The sequence below is a fragment of the Lepidochelys olivacea genome (genome assembly GCF_965140295.1).
Source record: "Lepidochelys olivacea isolate rLepOli2 genome assembly, chromosome: 9".
NCBI lineage: Eukaryota > Metazoa > Chordata > Testudines > Cheloniidae > Lepidochelys > Lepidochelys olivacea.
Window position 1 is genome coordinate 3,234,445 of NC_140419.1, and position 20,364 is coordinate 3,254,808.

General features: G+C 45.5%; 1 protein-coding gene across 7 annotated transcripts in view; it reads left to right on the forward strand.

Annotated features, from left to right (window-relative positions):
• The first annotated feature begins 2,317 nt into the window (after nucleotides 1-2,317).
• The window catches only part of LOC311526705 (uncharacterized protein), a 37,382-nt gene continuing 19,335 nt past the window's right edge, over nucleotides 2,318-20,364 (forward strand). For 2 of the 7 annotated variants that reach the window (XR_014713103.1, XR_014713104.1), the window contains exons 1-3: nucleotides 2,318-2,445; nucleotides 5,289-5,572; nucleotides 7,609-7,696. Coding sequence is in view for 1 of the 7 variants with exons in the window: in XM_084640001.1 (XP_084496127.1) it covers nucleotides 2,339-2,445; nucleotides 5,289-5,358; nucleotides 5,476-5,572; nucleotides 7,609-7,696; nucleotides 9,453-9,579; nucleotides 10,164-10,205 (531 nt within the window). In the remaining 6 variants the exon portion in view is untranslated. Of the gene's footprint in view, nucleotides 2,446-5,288; nucleotides 5,573-7,608; nucleotides 7,697-9,452; nucleotides 9,580-10,163; nucleotides 10,513-13,528; nucleotides 14,585-20,364 lie in introns of those variants that run through there. The other 5 variants (XM_084640001.1, XR_014713105.1, XR_014713106.1 and 2 more) reach the window with 5 other exon arrangements.

Here is a 20,364-nt window from a genome sequence, read left to right on the forward strand (position 1 = left end):
GACAGTCAAAGGACAGGATAACTTTCAGGCTCACAGCTACTGAATTTTCACTCTGCTTACATAATAAAAAGGCATTCACTCATTTCAGCATTTACATAATAAAAGGCATTCATCCATCTCGGCATTTAGCTAGGTTTTGTCTCACTCTACTTGTATCCCAAGCTTATTCCATGCAGTCAAGGGGACCATGCTCAGACAAAGGGCCCCCTTTTGGAAAGTTATGCTCAGTAATTACCTGCTTTGGTGTCTAGTTATGGCCCAACTACTAAGTCCCAAAGCAGGTCCAGGTTCAGCCTGAGTCTGGGGGAAAGGTTGAGGGGGTTAGTGCTCGTGAAGGCCTTGTACCAAAATGCGTGACCCTCTGCTACCCGAGGTTAGCAGAGGTGCTCAGACTAACAGCCTTCTGGCTCGAATGGGAAGGCACTGATTATGAAGGGTGAAGAGTGCTTAGTAGAAGACACGGTCTCCGTCCTGAGGAGGGGACAAGCTAAATTTCAGACATGACAAAGGGAGGTTGGCAGAACGAGGAGTGTAGGGGGACAGATCATGCAGCTCCTCCTCGCATCGTGGGGGGTTGTGTTCAGGGTTTCTGCTCGTTTCTTTTTATAAATGAGCAAAGATAAAGATCCAGGACAGAATGTTGGAAACGCATTTATTGTGGGCTCCGCTGAAGGACTAAGAGTTGCCATAAGGGATTTAGAGATGAAATCTAATGCTGACCGAAGTCAATGAAAAGGCTCCAATTGACATCATTGGGCTCTGGCTCGTGCCCTCACAGAGAGGAGAGCTTGCTGCAGCAGAGCGAGAAGGGTGTTCCATGGAGAAGAAATAAAGTGTATGGAAAACACAAACACACACACAGACGCTTGTGAGGAAAATGGATGAATGGGGCATTAGGGCTCTTGCTTTGGGCTCTCACTGCTCCCCTTGCTCCAACTACCCCCAAACCTGTTCCTCTTCAGTGCACTCTGCAAATCATTAGCAATGTCCCTAGACTTGTGCAGAGAGGGGTATAAAGGGGAGAAGGGGCAGAAGAGCCAGGGAATTGGGTAGGAGGGTAGAGTTTGCACATTGTTTCAATTTGTAATTTTTGGTGCACATTTTGCACACCAAGTTGCCTGTGGTCCTAGCATGTGGGCGAGGTGACAGAGAGAACCCTGGCTCTGAACATCCCAGCACGGTGAGGCAGCGGAGATCCGGCCCTAGAGCTGAACTCGGAGGCTCAGGCCATTCTCTAAACTGGGTTTAGATTGGTTTGTTATTTGCTTCAGTGCCCTTCCTCTCCTGTGCCTGATGCCTGCTCTGCGGGGAAAACCTCAGCTGGAATTTTCCAGTTTGGCTTCATGCCCTGATTTGGAAATTGTCCACGCTAGATTCCAATCTCGCCACTTCTCTGTGTCTGCTTGAATTAAAGCCCCGCTAGAGGAGATACGTTAGATCTCATCTGTTCAGGTGAGAGTCACACCTGCCTCTTTGACCTTGTGTCCTGAAAAACAAAATCCCAGTGGTCCAGGTGGTTGCAGCCAGTTACGGACTGCATGCAATGATCGGCCTTGCCCTGGGCACAGCAAGATCACTGAAGCAGTCAGTTCCAGGTCACTTCCTCTGACCTTCTCTCACTATTGGGCTTGCACCTTCTCGGAGGCAAAGCCGTGTTTAGCAGCCTTCTCTTGTTGTTTTATACTGTGCTGCTCCCTGAACTGCAGTGAGTTATTGCTGGGGGTCTCTACCTTGCTCAAACTACTGCAGAAGTGGTAAATGAGGGCTCCAAAGAGTCAGCGACATGCTGTTCTAGGGGAAAGACTGGCTCCAGCTGAATGGTTTGGATTCCTTTATTCATCTAATGGGTGCAGAGGGAGAGAAGAAGCTCATGCTTTTCCACACTTTTTCTCATTATAATAATTTTACAGACAGCAACTGAAAAAATCCCAAACTAGCTCATAGGAAATAATCATGTGTACTACCCTGGTGTAATGCATCCATTGCTGGGGTGGAGGATGACAGCCAACAGACAGCACAATAGCGGCGGGAAAGACATTTTAGCTTTGGAGCAAACCCCCACTCTTAGGAAAAGTGCCATGAGTGTGTTAATGTCCACAGAGAACAGACAGGACTTTGGGTGATCCTGGGCCTAAACCCCCGTGGGACGCAGGGGCTGTAATTCAGAAAGATAAAACATTAAGTTAGTCCTGTCATGTTTACAATCTGTGGGTCCAAGGAGTGCAGTGGTTTCAAACCTGAAGCTTTGACCTCTAAGCTATCTGCTTCTCTAGTTAATTGCTAATCCTTTTTCTGCTCTATTGAAAGAGAAGTCAATGCTCCCGTACCAGGGAAGAAAATGAAAATGATCTGTCAGCCTGGCAAGGTGATCATTCACTTAGGACAGCAGAAACAACAATCTCTTGTGGCCCAGCATAGTGACTCTAGGAGGGAGCTAGTATCCATGTGAGTAAATATTTAATGTTTTATTATGCCACAAATTAGGGCCGTGTCCTCTCCTACAATGAATTAACTGAACCCTCTGCAGTTTTAGGGGAAGCCTTTTCAAATTTCTACTGACCAGACCTGCAATTACCCTGTCCACATTTAATTGCTCAGTTTGATAAATAACACAGTAGATAGATTTTGTGTTTGATTGGTGGGTCTATAGGGGTTGAAGTATCCAATTTCTGCTACGCATGCTGCCTGAGGCTTGTGTGCTATCAATATGCCACTGGTACCTTGAGTTCCCAGCTGAGAGAGAGCACCCATTGTGCTAGGTGCTGTGCATTCATACAGTAAGAGACAGTCCCTATTACAAAGAGCTTATAATCTAAATAGACAATACAGACAAAGGAAGCATGATTATCCCCATTTTACAGATGGGAAACGGAGGCACAGAAAGATTAAATGACTTGCCCCAGGGCACACTAGCAGTCTGTGGCAGAGCCAGGAATTGAATCCTAGCCTCTTTACTCATTGTCCACTGCATTAATCTTTACCTGATTAGAAATGTGCTATTATTTTTCCTCTTTTCACTGTGCTTTTACACACTGGAAAAGGATCCATAGACCATCAAAGAGATGCTCTTTAAAAAAGATGCATTTAAATCCTAATAAATGTGTTGCACTATAATTTAGTCTTGTAATTAAAAGATTCTTAGTAATATTTTACATACTGCCATATATTTAAACAGCAGTTTACCATAGAGTAAAATAGGTTCCCTGCTTCCAAGAGTAAATATCTCCAAGAGCATAAGAATTTACACAAAGCTTGAATGCCTGCCTGTCTCTACCGTGTTTCTGTTGGCTGGAGGAGTGACTGGGAGCTGATTAAAAAGGATACATTGTTTCAACCGTTGTTCTAGTCTGCACTTATTGTGATTAATCCAAGGCAGAACTATCGCAAAAATTACTTTTTTCAGAGTAGCTTTGAGAGCTGCACAGAAGGGAGCTGTGTAGAAGCTGGTTTGGCTGCAGCTTTGAATGTCATGACTAACTATTCTGTTCATCTTTAGTAGAGAGAAGGCAGCAACTAAGGAGAAGCATTTGATAAGGAAATTCAACTGAGAGGTTGCTGGGTTTTTTCAGTTCATGTCTTTAAATGCTATTTTACATTAGATGGTTACCCTATAGACTTAAAAGGATTTCTAGAAAAAAGGGTGCAGGAAATTAAAAGAAAAAGCCACAGGAATTTGGAATTAGACAGCCTGGAGTTTGTTAATTTCCACAAAGGCCTCACTGTTGCCCAACACAACAAACCCAGCGCACATCCCTTCATGGCAGGAGCTGCATTTGCTCCATTTCTCACCCCTACCTACAAAACTGCAAAGTGTGCTTTCAGCACGTCTGAACCCTCACAGACATTGCCTTCTCCTCAGACAGCCCCCGCCCCCATGACGCTGAACCACCACTTAGCTGCCCCAGCCCCAGGGTTTGCTATATAACCTTGTGCAGCTAGCCCCCGCCCAGCCCCTGGCCAATCGCAGGGCGACAGCAATCATGCTGTGCAGGTTATCCCAGGCACTACTATTAAGCCTAATCAGCTGTACCCTCTACATCAATTTCTAGAGGAGATTTCACTCTTGGGTTTGTAAATTTTTATTTTAAAAGCTAGCTAGGGAAAACCCAACTCTCCTCCCTTCTCACAGTTTGTCCCAAACAGCCACAAGCCAGGGAACACTTAGACCTACAGGGATCTCACAGACCTGTTTCCCTGAACCAAGACTCCTAATAAAACCCTGATTTCTGTGGCCCCGAGCCAAGAAAGGACTTTGATGTTGCAACCCTCAGCATCATGAGGCCTAACTTTTAGACTCCTAGAAACACTACAGGAACACGCTGCTAGCCATAAAGCCACCTAGGCTCCCTGTACAACAGGAAAGGAAATACAGGCACCTCAGACTGCTATCCACAGCATGCTAGAGGGTGTAGTCATTGATTTGAGTTTATTGTTCATTTCTTGTGGGATGTTATGACTAACTAACCTGTTAGGACACATGTTCCTAGTGACTCTCAGTCTGAAGCAAGGAGCAGAGGGGACTTTCTCTCTGTAAAGCTTGAAGCTGTCGCCGCTTTAGATCCAACCCATGGTGGTATAATACCACGTTGCTATCTTCTCTTTAAACCAAATAAAAGGCTACAGTGGGGAGCCACCAAAGCTAGCCAATGGGCGATGCCGATGAGATGATGTGTCCAAAGCGCCTTGCCCCTCTTTGGGAGTTCGGTGCCTAAGTCCTGGTTGCAGGAGGCACCTGGCTCTGCTCACGATGCAGGAACCAAAATAGGCAAGCTGCTGCCTACCTCATGTATGGGGCCCAAGACAGCAGGCGTGTTCAGAGGCCTTCTAGCTCCACACAAAAGACCTGGGAGGAGTGGGTTAGCCTAGTGGTTTAGGGGTCTCACCTGGGAGCTGAGATATTCCCCCCAGTTCAAGACCTCCCCTCTGCCTCCTGAAGAGAAAGGATTTGACTCGGGACCCGCTACCTCTCAGGAGAATGCAGTAACCACTGAACGATAGGAAATTCTGAGGCAGGGCTCCCACAGTCTCTCCTGTTGTAGTTGTTCCACTTTAACTGAGTATTGATGCGTCCTGAGAAAGAGCGTGAATGGCTCTGTAGGCTAGTGCAGTGTTGTTCTAGCCGTGTCCGTCCCAGGATATGAGAGACAAAGTGGAGGAGGGACTGTCTTCTATTGGACCAATGTCTGTGTGTGAGAGAGACAAGCTTTGGAGCTTACATAGAGCTCTTCTTCCGATCTAGAGCACTCACTGGAGAGGGGGCAGAGCCTGTTCAAATCCCTTCTCTTCAGCAGGCAGAGTGGGCATTTGAACCGCTGGTCTCCTACATCCCGGAGGAGTACCCGAATTACTGGGATAAAGGTTATAAGCCAGGTCCTCCCCCGCCGGATGTTTTGTGTGGCGTGAGGGGGTCTCCGAATATGCCGACTGGATCGGGCCCTGCAGGCGAGACAGATGTTCTTCCACTCACCTTCCCAGGGTCCGTGCGTCGCCTGGAGTGAGGTAGCAGTACCAATGCCCACAGGCAGAAGCGTCCACACCTCAGGAACGTTTGCAGTGGAAGTGTCGGCACTGAGTGAGTTTTGTTGCCTTGGGGGAAGCAGCTGAGCGAGGGTTTTGTGGATCCCAGCGGTGTCTAAAAACAAGATGTAGGTGCCTAAGTCTGGGGGTTGTGCACTTAAAAGCCTTTGTGGATCCAGGCCTGTCTGTCTCTCTAGGTTTTTTATGCCATGCACTTCACCATACTGGAGGACTGCTCTTACAGCTGTGCTCCTCAAGGGTGATTCTACAGAAGAGTAACTTTGGATTTACAGTAATGGCCCACGGAGATCTTTACATGCAGCAGTGTAGAATAGATCGGGAGGGAATAGGGCTGGGAAGTGGGGGTGGGGGTGGGGGGGGATGTCAAACATTTTAACAGGATCTTGGTTACTGAGGAGACTCAGAAAAAGCAAGAATGTGAAAATGGGCTGGATTCACAAATGACCCTTTCCTCCCAATCCTTAGCTATTGAAATCGGACCATTTGATTGATGGATGAACTTTCTATTGAGTGATTTAGGGGAAACAATCAATAGCGGGCAATTCTATATGAGGCATTTCTAAGTGAATAGTAATAACATCAGGGATAACTTTTCAGACAACTTGCAAGAAAAAACGTTCTGCTGTACAAAGATGTTAATAAATGCCACAATCTATATAGCCTTATAAAAAAGTCCGCTGATGGTCTGTAGTACAGTAATGATCCAAACCACTGTCCCTGACAATGGAGTTTGGGGCCACTAGTGTTTTTGCCAGGGAACTGTAGGCCAGTTATATTGAGGCTGGAGGGCTGAGTGCTATACAGAGACATTATTTTAATGCTTATGCTCAACATCTTCACGCCAGCAGGTGAATGCTGCTTGACGCCGTTGTAGAGGTAATGCTGCATATTTGCAGTATACAGCTCCTTCCAGCCAAGGAACTCAAGCATTAGTTAGTTCAGTGCTACAATACCCCTCACAAGTATTCGCCCTGTTTTAAAGATAAGGAAACTGAGGCAAAGAGGAGGGAAGTGACTTATCCAGCAGCAGACCGTAAGTCAGTGTTAGAACTCAGGTCCCTTGATGCCTTAGTCCCATTTTAACCACTTGATCAGTGATCCCCCTGGCATCCCGTAACGAAGATGAGCCAGGAGTCAGCTGCTGCCACCCTGGGGGATACTAAGCCGTACACGCCCTATAGGGCACCACAGATTTAGCAGTGAATTTCACTCCTGAAGTGAAAAGCTCCTCCAAATGCACTCACTGGGTAGAGTGGCTCGACTGGGAAAAGACAAAAAGAGGAATACAAATACAAGGATGAAATGGAACAGAAAGCAGAGAGAATGACATAGAAATCCAGACACACTGTGGTGAAGGGAGCAGAGAGAGGGAAATGCTGATGAACAAATAAGTGCCACACACACAAATACGTGCCTGAGATTGGGTGCCCTGCTCAGGGAAGCCTATTTCCCTTTCCCTGATGTACAGTACATGGCTCCTTTGGGTAGACAAACAGCTTTGGTTTTGTTTAATAATGAACATATTTCTCTTGGAATAAAAGTGAGTTTACATTCTAGAGGGAGGTAGATAATGGTTCCCAAAGTCATAGTTTTGCAGCCCCAGGCAATAGGTCGACAGCTTTGTGAGATCTCCTACTCCCCTAATTCTTTGCACTTTGGCAGTGGTTTCAGGTGCTGCCACTCAGACTGACACCTGCTCCAGCCGCCCACAGCAGTGCCAGCAGGAAGGAAGCGACAGCTACTCATTTAGAAGTGAGCAGTGGGTTTTTTGCAGGAAACAATGGTGCTCATGGTGCCCTAGCACCAGTAAGTGTCCATTCCAGGTCGGTGATCCTAGGAGATGATACATTCTGAGTGCTCCCAAGGCAAATCCTGGATTCGATTGTTACACTCCTGAGAGAAGCTCTTTTAGCTTTAGTGCTAAAGACTTTTGATTTTGGAGCTGATTCAATACCCAATCCTGTCCACTTGTGGTTTAGCTGCTAGCTGTGTTGCCTGTATTTACCAAGCCACAAACCCATTACGCTGTGTGTAGTAACACTTGGAACATTTCTGTTCTTCGTTGTCCAGATACCCATCACACTGTTTCCACTGGCCCCGTCCAACCAGAATCCACCCTCCCAGGCCTGTCTATACAGTCTAGAGCAACAACTTGCAGGTAAGTCTCATACCATCCTCTGAGTCCATCAGGACAGAATTAGACCCAAAGGGGATTTGCTTCTAGTGATTCTCCAGAAGCCAACTTTCCAAAACGCAGCTCCTGTTGATGCATCCCATCTGCTCTGCTGACTTCCTTTGAAAGCCTGACCTAGGAACATTAATTACCATCAAGGCTAACAAGGATATACCCTTTGTGGCAATAACTATCGTCACTGACGTTTCTTGATACAGAACATCCTTTTCACTTTGGCATTGTGTGTATATCATTGAGATTATTAATGCATGAATCTCTCGCTGATATTAATGAGGCTGATGCACGCGCGCATGGAGGAATAGCCCCCTCTTTCTTGTGCATTTCGCACTCACTCTGCAATGATCGATAGTGATCACCAGCCTCCTCTTTGTCAGGAGAAAAGGTGATTTGTTGCAAAGGACTCATATCTTAATGCCTTCAACAGAAAGCACAAAACAGCATTACTCATCCCTTGTATTACAAGAAATATCCTAAAGAACAGTGTCTGCAGCTACACCAGTCAGGATGGAAACACCTGTCAGAGATGATCTAGGTAATATTTAGTCCTTCCATGAGTGTAGGGGACTGGACTAGATGACCTCTTCAGGTCCATTCCAGTCCTACTATTCTATGATGGCCATCAAATGAATCCTAATGCTTCATGGCACCAGCTGGAGTCTGGAAGAAATCTCTCTTCCATGGCATAGCTTTTGCAAAAAGGGGTCTGGTATAGTGATTGTGGTGACTGCAGGAGCACAGGGAACCATGCTTTGAAATATCCAGTATGGGCCACTGCTGGAGATGAGCTACTAGATATTAGAGTAAACAATCATAGGCAGGCCTTTTTATTTGTTGATAGCAATCCAAAGAACATTAATACAAATAAAGTTAAGATACTCTTCTCACCCTCTCCTCAATGCTCTATCCTTCATAAAGCAATCATAGAATTCAAGGTCAACGTTACTTTTTTTATACAGGAGATTACTGCCTTTGCCCGTTTTCAAAGGCACAGACTGGTTCCAATGTGTTACGTTAATTATATCTAAAAATATTCCCAACATTTTCCCAAACCCTAAAGTCCAAGCTCTACTTTGCTTCAACGAGACGTTTTTCCAGAATAAGGACTTCGTAGTAGCAGGGTCAAGCTCACCATCACTCCAAGTAAAAGATGATCATCTATTCCCAGCACACTGAGACGTTCAATAAATCCAGGCTCTGATGGATCAACGCGACATTGAGTCGAGGACCCTTCACAGGAAACTCTCTGCCTTCATAGAATCATAGAATAACAGAGTTGGAAGGGACCTCTGGAGGCCATCTAGTCCATCCCCCTGCCCAGAGCAGGACCAATCCCAACTAAATCATCCCAGCCAGGGCTTTGTCAAGCCTGACCTTAAAAACTTCTAAGGAAGGGGATTCCACCACCTCCCTAGGTAACGCGTTCCAGTGCTTCACCACCGCCTTCAGTTCTCTTCCACTTAAACCAAAGATACTTTTTGCCCAGGTGCCGCAGCTGACCTCCACTGTGCATATGAGTTCAGGAAAACGGTCTGACGGGTCTCGGTGCACGCGGGACTGTTGTCACCCCCTACCTCTTGCAAGAGGGAGTCTTTCATGTGGTAGCTGGGTGGTAGCACTCCGGCCACTGCCACTCAAGCATACACCTTGCAATGATTACGAGTTTTGACAAGTTATGAGCTTTCTGTCGATAACCTTTTGGGTTCCCCTGTGCTTGTTGTAGTGAGTTTGTCAGGTCTGAGGTGAGAGCTGTTTGCAGAGAACAGGGGACCCTTTGCCGGGGGATCTTTGTGTCGCCAGTGGATGAAATCCAGGCAGGTGGGAACCACATTCCTCAGAGCTATGGCATGGTAAGATTCAGTGGCTGTTTATAAGTCTGAATCTGGATGCACGGCTGGGTCTGCAGCCCCCTCTGAAGTTCAGCTCACGTGCACATCCTGGTTTACTTGTCAAAGTCTTCCAGTCTGAGCACTGAGCTGCTCATTAATTTTCAGTGGACAAATGAGTACTTTGGAGCTACCATTTCTCCCGTTCTGAGTCCTAGCCATTGACCTGGAGCTGGAAAGGTTTTGCAGTTTGCTTGGTGCATGACTCAGATTTTATTGGCACTGTAGCTCTGCAGTTAAATACTTAAAATAACTTTATGGTGCAATTGTTAAATGACAGTCCTGGAGACTGAGGTCCTTGATTTATTCATAGGAAAGGTACAACACAGGGGGAAGTGCTGTGAGCATCACCACTTCTCCCAAACCCAACCCTCGTTGCTGTGCCTTTCTTTTGCCCTGGTGGGACCATCTCTATGGGGGGAAAGGAAAGTTTGGTTTCCATGCTGAGCTCAAGACTGCAACAGGGTACCAGTTAGGATAGCAATTTATATGATGCAGACAATTATTCTCTGGGTGCTGTGTTGAAACAAGCAACTAATTCCCTACAGATATTGAACATACCCATCAGCAAGCAACTTTTGTCATTCTGAGCCTGGGCTGGATTCAACCTAACGAGCTAGAGGAGAAATGGTGTGCATCCCACCACACAGTCCTCCCAGAACGCACGGCTATGAGATACAGCCACAGAGTGTTCAACCACTGAGCCAGGGCTGGGAACACGGTACCGTAAGATCGGAGGGCATACAAGCCATGCTGCATGAACTACTCTCCTCCCCACAAAAGTGTTTTCCTCCATTAATACAATTAATGACACAGTAATATTGGTTTGTTTTTTCTAAACTAACTATCCAGCAAAGACTACCTATGGAGATTTAAGCAATAAAAACAGGCAGCCAATTAGAAAGCCCTGGAAACATTTTGCAATAACATTTGTAGGGCCATTGGCCAACTGTTCAAATGTGCATGTCTGCTGATGTATGTCAGAGCAGCAGTGAGAAGGAAATTATGTGGAGCAAATAGTGCATACTAGAGACCGATTATTATTGGTACCACAGAGGCCCTATTTACTACCAGAAAGAGATATCAACCCCCATTACAGATAGAGAGAATTAGAACTGGTCACAAGATGGTAGGCATTTTCCATTACAAAATTAAAATGTAAGTTTGGTTGTTTTTTTCCCAAAAATTCTTCAATTTGAGCCGTTTTCATTGAAAAACGGGGACATTTCTAAATAAATTTAAATGTTAGTTTAAAATAAAGGTAATTTTTCATCAAAAATGTTTTTTTAATAGAAAGTTTTGACCAAATCTAGCTACACCCCTCTGGAACCCTGTCTAAATTCTAGTCTACACTAGAATTGCTACAGCAGAGCAGCTGTACCGATGTAGCTGGTAGATGCTCTATGCCGAAAGGAGAGAGCTCTCCCATCGGCAAAATTACTCCACCTCCCTGAGCAGCGGTAGGAGAGCGTCTCCTGCCAACATAGGGCTGTCCACACTGGCGCTTAGGTCAGTGTAACTTACGTCACTCGGGCTTTTCCACACCCCTGCGTGAGACTTAAGTTATACCAAGTAAGCGCTAGTGTGTACAAGCCCTAATTCTGTGTGGTCTTTGAAGGATTTCCTTTGAGCAGTTCTAAAGGCATTGCCCTTAAGCTCTGCATTACAACACAGTTTTGTAATGACATGATTATGCAACCCACTGGTCAGCGTCTAACACCTCCCCCTACGTGCCTGAGCCACAGAGGATACAAGGCTGTGACAGACAACAGCAGCAAAGCTTGGTTATTTAGCTCACGCTGTAGAGACTGCTGCTTTCAGCTTGGGATGTCCTTGGTTCAATCCCAATGATGGCCAAGCCCTCAGCCGCATTCAGTGCGGAAGTTGGGTGGTGTTCAGTGAATGACAAAGGGGCTTGTAAACAACGAGGCCGGGGCCTCGTGGATCGGTGCTCTATTGTTGGTCAAATTTCACAATGTAAATCTGGTGTAAATCTCACCAGTATAAGGTAGAGAATGAGTCAGGTGTCTGAAGGTTACCATGCCCACTGGGAGTAAAAAAACCCTTAAGATGTCTTGTCTGCCATCTGGGGGCAATAACTAAGCCCCCGCTGACTAGGCTGTTATTTTTGCCTCATCCCCTATCAAATGTCAGATGACTATGGGGTACGTTGGTTGAGCGTTCTCATAAGTAATGACTTTCTTCTCTCCATGCCCAGTACACACGTGACAGCATCTCCTCTCCAAGCTAAACGGCTGGCTGTGGCAATGGGATGGCCCATTGCTTAGACAAACAGCTGCCTTCTTAACCAAGGATTGAAGAGGTCTTGAAGAACAAAGGACTTTCTAAATCTTTACAGGTGGTCACTCCAGAAGTGGACTCTGGTGAGGCAGAATGGGGAGATTGCACTGTGTCTTCCTAGACTCTACCTGCTTTTTGGGGAAGGAAGAAACTTTATTCCCCACAGATCTCAGTCCAGCCCTGAATTCGCTATTAAATAAGTATCCACATGTCTTTTGCTAATAGAAACGGCAGGCAGAAAAACAGGTTAGCAATTCCCTAAGACAACCTCATCTACCTCCTGAACTCTGGGCTAAGCAGTCATCAGGTTTGCTGAACACAGTTGCAGATGACAAAATTTTTCCAGAGGGGAACAAAGCGAGCCCCAGAAGGACAGCACAGGCACCTTAATCCTAAATGGAGCACAGGATTAGGTCCAAGAGATGAATATAACTGGACCGCTTGGTAATAGTGACTATAATATAACTAAATTTAACATCCCCGCGGCAGGGAAAACAGCACATCAGCCCAACACTGTAGCATTTCATTTCAGAAAGGGGCACTACACAAAAATGAGGAAGTTAATTCAACAGAAATGAAAAAGTACAGCACCAAAAGTGAAATCCCTGCAAGCTGCATGGAAACTTTTTAAAGACACCATAATAGAGGCTCAACTTAAATGTATACCCCACATTAAAAAACATAACAGCACCAAAAAAGTGCCTCCGTGGCTAAACGACAAAGTGAAAGAAGCAGTGAGAGCAAAAAGGCATTCTTAAAAAAGTGGATGATCGAGATGCTAAAGGAGCACTCAAGGACGATAAGGTCATTGCAGAGAAACTACATGAATTCATTGCATCGGTCTTCATGGATGAGGATGTGAAGGAGATTCCCAAATGTGAGCCATTCTTTTTAGGTAACAAATCTGAGGAACTGCCCCTGATTGAGGTGTCATTAGAGGAGATTTTGGAACAAACTGATAAACTAAACAGTCATAAGTCACCAGGACCAGATGGTCTTCACCCAAGAGTTCTGAAGGAACTCAAATGTGAAACTGCAGAACTACTAACTGTAGTCTGTAACCGATCATTTAAATCAGCTTTTTACCAAATGACTGGAGAATAGCCAATGCGATGCCAATTTTTAAAAAGGGCTCCAGAGGTGATCCCGGCAATTACAGGCCGGTAAGCCTGACTTCAGTACCGGGGAAACTGGTTGACACTATAGTAAAGAACAAAATTGTCAGACACATAGATGAACATAATTCGATGGGGAAGAGCCAACGTGGTTTTTGTAAAGGGAAATCATGCCTCACCAATCTACTAGAATTCTTTGAGGGGGTCAACAAGCATGTGGACCAAGGGGATCCAGTGGATATAGTATACTTAGATTTTCAGAAAGCCTTTGACAAGGTCCCTCACCAAAGGCTCTTAAGCAAAGTGGAATGTGTTACCGAGGGAGGTGGTGGAATCTCCTTCCTTAGGTATTTTTAAGGTCAGGCTTGACAAAGCCCTGGCTGGGATGATTTAGTTGGGGATTGGTCCTGCTTTGAGCAGGGGGTTGGACTAGATGACCTCCTGAGGTCCCTTTCAACCCTGATATTCTATGATTCTCACCATCTCTCTCTTTCCAGTAGCCCCTGTTGCATTCTGCTCTTGGACTCGGAAGGAAGGGAATCGGAGTTTACGAGAACATCCAAGTGCAGAGCTGGTTGCAGCCATGCATTCACTGGGCATGGAGAGAAGAAAGACTGGACCAGGTGGTGATAGATGCCACAAGAGGCTGTTGAGTCCAAGACTTTAGTAAGGTTCAAGGAGGGTTTGGACATTCCTATGGATAACAAGGCCACCCAGAGTTATAATAGTTAAGGCCGACAAAGAGTTCTGGAAGAAATAAAAACAACCGGCTTCTGGTTTAAAACCAACACTCACGGCAGGCAAATTATCCTATATCTCCCTAGTGCAGGGTTTTACACTTTCCACCTAAACATCTGGTACTGACCACCATGAAAGCCAGGATATTGGGCTGTATGTAGCACAGGTCTGACCCAGCCTGGCGATTTCCTGTGTTTCCTGTGAGCAGCAGTCAGGCCCAGAGATCTGATTCCCTGACAGCAGATGCAACAGCTCCTTTTGGCTCCGTGACATTTGCACGAGGTTACACTCCTTTATACAGATGCAATGCCTCCACCACAAATACAGTCTGCTCTGAATGACATTCAATTCAGCTGGCAGCTCTCACTTGGTGTGACTGGAAGATGCAAATCAAATAGCTTGTGTGACTGACTGGCAGAGCTGTGCGCGACTTTTCCCTCAGAAGGTCAAAATGGGGAAGGCTGCATTTCACACCCCCCAGCATCTGCAGGGCATTTTTCATAAATTTTGCTCTGAATGAAACTGTCATTACAGCATCATGTCAGAGAGGCTGTTAGAAATGGAAGGTCAAAGGCCAAATTTAGCATGCTTACATCACTATGGTCTCACCGGTCATGGTTTTGAATTGGAGATTGGGAATCAGTATAAACCAGGGTCGAGCTAAATCATTTGGGACCTTTTTAAAACAATGATTCACCCAAAGCATGGAAAGTTTTAGGGGAGATTTTGAGGAAGCTCAGAGTGTACATAAAGGAGAGACTGATAAGGGAAGTTGGAGTATTAACTCAAGGTGATGCAGTTATAAATTCACATTCTTCCTACCTCATTCTCGGATGGCTTATTACACCAATCGATAAATAAAACTAAAGAGAAGCGACAGGCTTCCAGGAAAGCATTTCACTTTCAGTTCAAGAGCAGTAGCCTCAAGCTTCTCCTGCTGATTTTTAATTAAAAAGTGAAAGCCCTTTGACTCTTCCATCTCCGAAGAGAGAGGAAGAGTTTCAAACACACAAATGGCCATTCAGCACCCAAAGGACATGCCAGCTCATCACGTTCACTCAGGGCCAGCACTTTACTTAGCACCGCAGCTCTTAGATACACTTCCAGTGAAAGCGAGAGTATGTGTATTGTCAAGGGCTGCAGACGCAAGTGATGGTGAGTAAGACTATCGGAAAGAAATGGCTACATACAAAACAAAATCAGAACATGCTTTTTAGAGACTAAACTTAACTAACAAGTTACCCTCTACTAGGCTAAAGAAGCTTATCTCACCCACAGTTCTCGCCAGCATTTTCAACCAAGACTGGTTGAGATCCCACTTTCATAAAGCAAATTCACTGTCCATTTATTTCTTACGTAAGGGATGCCAGGGTGTTCCCCCTTCCCTCCCCCGCCCTTCAAATACAGTAGAGCAAAACTTCGAAGAGCACCTGAAGATAAGGTTCTTTCTCCCACACACACACCCATGAGGCTTTTCAGGGTGCCCAAAACTGTAAGCCAGTGTTACCTCTCTGTCTCTGCAAGGGTGAGCTTTGCTGGGACTTAGTCTGTGTGTCAGTGTCCTGCCACACCTGTCTGTCTGCCACACCAACAAACTCCTCCGGACTCTGCCAGTCAAAACCTTGCAGGGAACCTTCAGTAAACTCGGAGACATCTCCCTGCAATCTCCAATCCCTCTCCCTGGCCACTCACAGAAATTATTAAATCCACTGTCTCCAGAGAGACTGAGGGCTCACTCTTCAATTCAATACAACAGTGAAGAGAGGTTTTACAATAAACTCAAACCGAGTGTATTAACAGAGAATGGAGGTTTAAGTGATACTGAGCAGAGATAGCAGAAACAGAAAATGGTTACACACCAAACAAAATAAAACATGCTCTCTAGTGTCTATGAGTTAACTTTAGCAAGCTACAATCTTCACCTAAACAGCTTCCTCACTTACATCAAGCTCCCAGCATCTCCAGTCCTTCTGGCAGGAGGATCAAAGATTTGCAGACTCAGAGGGCGCTGTCCCCTTTCTCCCCTAAGTGGGGGATGGAACTCAGGACATGTCTACTCTGCAACTAGACGCCCATGGCTGGCCCATGCCAGCCGACTCGGGCTCATGGGGCTCGGGCTGCTGGGCTGTTGCATTGCTGTGTAGGCTTCTAGCCTGGGCTCTAGGACCCTGTGAACTGGGAGGCTCCCAGAGCTCCGGCTCTAGCCCAAGCCTGGAAGTCTACACAGCAATGAAACAGCTCCACAGTCTGAGCCCAGCTCAGCTGGCACGGGCTAGCTGCAGGTTTTTCTTTGCTGTGTAGACAGACCCTAAGGGGTTCTCTCCCATTCTCTGCCTTCTGCTGAAATGCACCCCCCAGGTAAGGTTCTTCTCCCCTGCTGTTTGTCTATCCCTGTTGACTTGTATGTAAATGTAACTTCCATTGTCTCTGGCATCACCTTGTTCAGTTTACACTGGAGACAGACAAAACAACATCCCTTTGTCTAGGGCAAATTGTTTATCAAATCTGCCCCCAAAACGTATTTTAAGAACATATTTCCAGCACACATACATAACTCTTTACACACCCGCTGTACATACATCACACAATGACATTAATGATCAGCGTGTTATCAGTTTTTATGTGATCCCTTACAAGGTATGGTTTGGCTAAATATTCATGACAACAGTATATTGGGTGTGCCCTTTGCCAGTTGGCATGAAGGGGCTCTGAGGGTCACCCCCCAACATACACACACACACAGTTTTTCTCTTCCTGTTAGTTTCCTCTGAAGGTCTCACAATCCTTCATTTGTATTCAGTTCGGACTTGATAGGAGACCCGTTGTAAAACAAGACACTACTCAGTTTACGTGTAAACAGGCGGATAAACATCTCTTGTCTGACAGGAAACCTCTTTGTCACCTTTGCTGGTGACCAATCCCTACACACAGACTGTAAGAATATATTTTCAGTGTACATACACATAACTCCTTACACAACTGCTGTATGTATGTTTCACAGTGATAGTGGTGACCAATGTGATGCGTCATTTATTTGCGACCTCATATCACATGCTTTGGTAAACTAGAATGTAAATACCAGACTCGGGAGATTCCTGGGCCCATTGCCATTGGCACTAAGTGGTTCCTAGCTTTCTCTTGCACACACACACTTATACATGAGAGATTCTAATCTCACACTGTAGCTAATTCTGCTTGATCCTGGTGTAAATCAGGAACAATTCCACTAATGTCAATAGTCAAACCATGTGTGATCAGTGTAAGATCAGAATCTGGCCCACTGACTTCAGACTGCAAATTTATGCCACTGTACTGTATATGAGGTCAGAATCAGGCTCACAATAGCTATGTTAAGAGCATAGATGAAATACAACACACGCACACACACACCACACACACACACTGCATTGTGTATACTCAGCAATGCAAAGCTTACAGTTGTCTAGTGTATCATTCCCTGTGAGAGCAAACCCCCCCTCCCCCGTCCCAGCTGTCTACAGACCTGCAGATACCTCCTGAGCATATCCCTGGCTCCTGAGTTCTGCCCCTGTGTCACTGGGAACTCCTCCAGTTGTGTGAGCACGCAGGTGATAATAGATTAGCAAACACACAGCAGGGGCTTTGCCTCCTCTGGGAGCAGGTGACTAAACTCCAGAAAAACCCAAAGCCCTGTTTTTTAAGTTAGTTTCTTGGAGTTAGATGGGGAACCCCTTACTCACACAAGTAATCCTGAAGTCAGCGAGGCTATGCATGAGAGTGGGTTGGAGGAGTGGACAGGTTGCTGATACAGAGCAATCCGGATCACTTGGAAGGCTGGGCAAAAGCAAACAGTATGCATTTTAATACAACCAGATGTAGACATAGATCTAGGAACCAAGAATGCAGGCCATTCTTGCAGGATGGGGGACTCTATCCTGGGAAGCAGTGACTCTGAAAACGATAAATTGGAGAGGGTTCAGAGAAGAGCCATTGGATGATTAAAGGACTGGAAAACCTGCCTTATAGTGATAGACTCCAGGAGCACCATCTATTTAGATTAACAAAGAGAAGATTAAGGGGTGACTTGATCAGTCTGTAAGTATCTACATGGGGAGGAAAACTCGGATGAAGGGCTCTGCACTCTAGCAGACAGAGGTATAACAAGATCCAATGGCTGAAAGCTGAAGCTAGACAAATTCTGACTGGAAATAAGGTGCACGTTTTTAACGAGCAGGGCAATGAATCATTGGAGCAGCTTGCCAAGAGCTGTGATGGATTGTCCAGCACTGGCGATGTTTAAATCAAGAGTCGATGTTTTTCTAGAGGATTGGCTCTAATTCAAATGAGAATAAATTTAGGGCCATGTCCTGTCTTATGCCGGAGGGCAGACTCAGTGCTTGCAATGATCCAATGGGCCTCAGTTCCCCACCTGTACAATGGGATAGCAGCACTGCCCTGCACCATAGGGGTGCTGTGAGAATAAATACACTGGGGAGTGTGAGATACTTCAGTAATGGGGCCGTACAGCCACATTGGATAGATAAATATACATAACCCGCACTTATGTCCGTGCACGGAAATTCCAGCCCACCCTCCCCGCAACCTCCCCTAACTGTCCCCATCTCTCTCCAGTCCACCTTCAACCTCCACACAGTGGATCCCTTCTTGTGACCACTCCCCCAATACCCTGAGAATCCCCCCATCCTCAAAAGCCAAAGCAGGGGCAGAGTGCCAGTTTGCCAGGCCTCCTGCTGCGGTTTCTTTAAGATTCTCCAGCGTCCTGGGGCGTCCCCATTAATCTTGCACCAGAGAGCATCACGCAGCTCTGATGGGAAAGCCCCAGTTTGTACCAGATAGGAAAGGCATATCCGACTGACCTAAAATTTTTACTGAATGTCAAATTCCTCTGGCTCCTTCCAGCCCAGATCATTATTTGGAATGCATCACTTGCTCCCTGTCAGAATCAACCTATGTTAATCTTTCGATCATCTCCCACGCTCTCCTACCTTACATCCCCTTTCCAGCATTTTCTTTAATCAATATTCCCGCCAGACACACTAAGTGCATTTTTTATAAATAAACCTGTACCTTGTACCTAGACGATCTGACATTCTGACAAACTAAATGACCTTCTTTGGCTAAACAATGTAAGAGGTTTGCCTCCCTTATCAAATACTAAAAGTATCAGCCATCACCAATACAAGACACTTGTATTTTACTTTGATTTATATTTAGTGTGCATTCTCTGCTTGTCAGAAGTGCTGCATAGACAGCCCTGGCAACTGAAAGCCTCAGAGCAGAGCAGACATACCACAAGCGATGGTAATGCAAGATGTCATGATTTTTAGGACCAGAAGGGACCTCCATAGAAGTCTGACCTTCTGCATCACACAGGCCAGAGAACCTCACCCAGTGATTTCTATATCAAGACCATATCTTGTCATTGAGCTACAGCATATTTTTTAGAATCACACCTGTCAAGGTTCCTTCCCCACTCTGAACTCTAGGGTACAGATGCGGGGACCTGCATGAAAGACCCCCTAAGCTTATTCTTACCAGCTTAGGTTAAAAACTTCCTCAAGGTACAAACTTTGCCTTGTCCTTGAACCCTACGCAGCCACCAACAAGCATGTTAAACAAAGAACAGGGAAAGAGCCCACTTGGAGACATCTTCCCCCCAAAATATCCCCCCAAGCCCTACACCCCCTTTCCTGGGGAAGGCTTGATAAAAATCCTCACCAATTTGCATAGGTGAACACAGACCCAAACCCTTGGATCTTAAGAACAATGAAAAAACAATCAGGTTCTTAAAAGAAGAATTTTAATTAAAGAAAAAGTAAAAGAATCACCTCTGTAAAATCAGGATAGTAAATACCTTACAGGGTAATCAGATTCAAAACATAGAGAATCCCTCTAGGCAAAACCTTAAGTTACAAATAGTCACAAAAACAGGAATATACATTCCATTCAGCACAGCTATTTTACCAGCCATTTAAACAAAACAGAAATCTAAAGCATATCTAGCTAGATTACTTTTTCTGTTCCCGGCAAAAGCATCACACAGACAGACAGAACCTTTTGTTCCCCCACCCCCCTCCAGCTTTGAAAGTAACTTGTCTCCTCATTGGTCATTTTGGTCAGGTGCCAGAGAGGTTATCCTAGCTTCTTAACCCTTTACAGGTGAAAGGGTTTTGCCTCTGGCCAGGAGGGATTTTATACTTCTGTATACAGAAAGGTGGTTACCCTTCCCTTTATATTTATGACAACACCCTATCTTGATTTAAAGACTCCAAATGATGAAGGATCCATCATTGGATTCGGTTTTGCTGCCTTCTGCTAAATTAAAGAGCCCTCTTCTACCGTCAACTCCACACTGGATGTTTTACAGTGTAGGAATTATTTTGGGGCAGGTCTCTGGCCTGTGTTAAACAGGTGGTCAATTAGATGATCACAATGGTCCCTTCTGGCCTTGGAATCTCTGAGTGTGAGCACCAGAAATCTTCTCCCCATAGGTATTCGTAGATCCTGATAAAGTCACCTCGTAACCTTCCCTCTCCTAAATTAAATAGATTGAGCTTCTTAGGTCTCTAACTATAAGGCAAATTTCCAGCCCTCA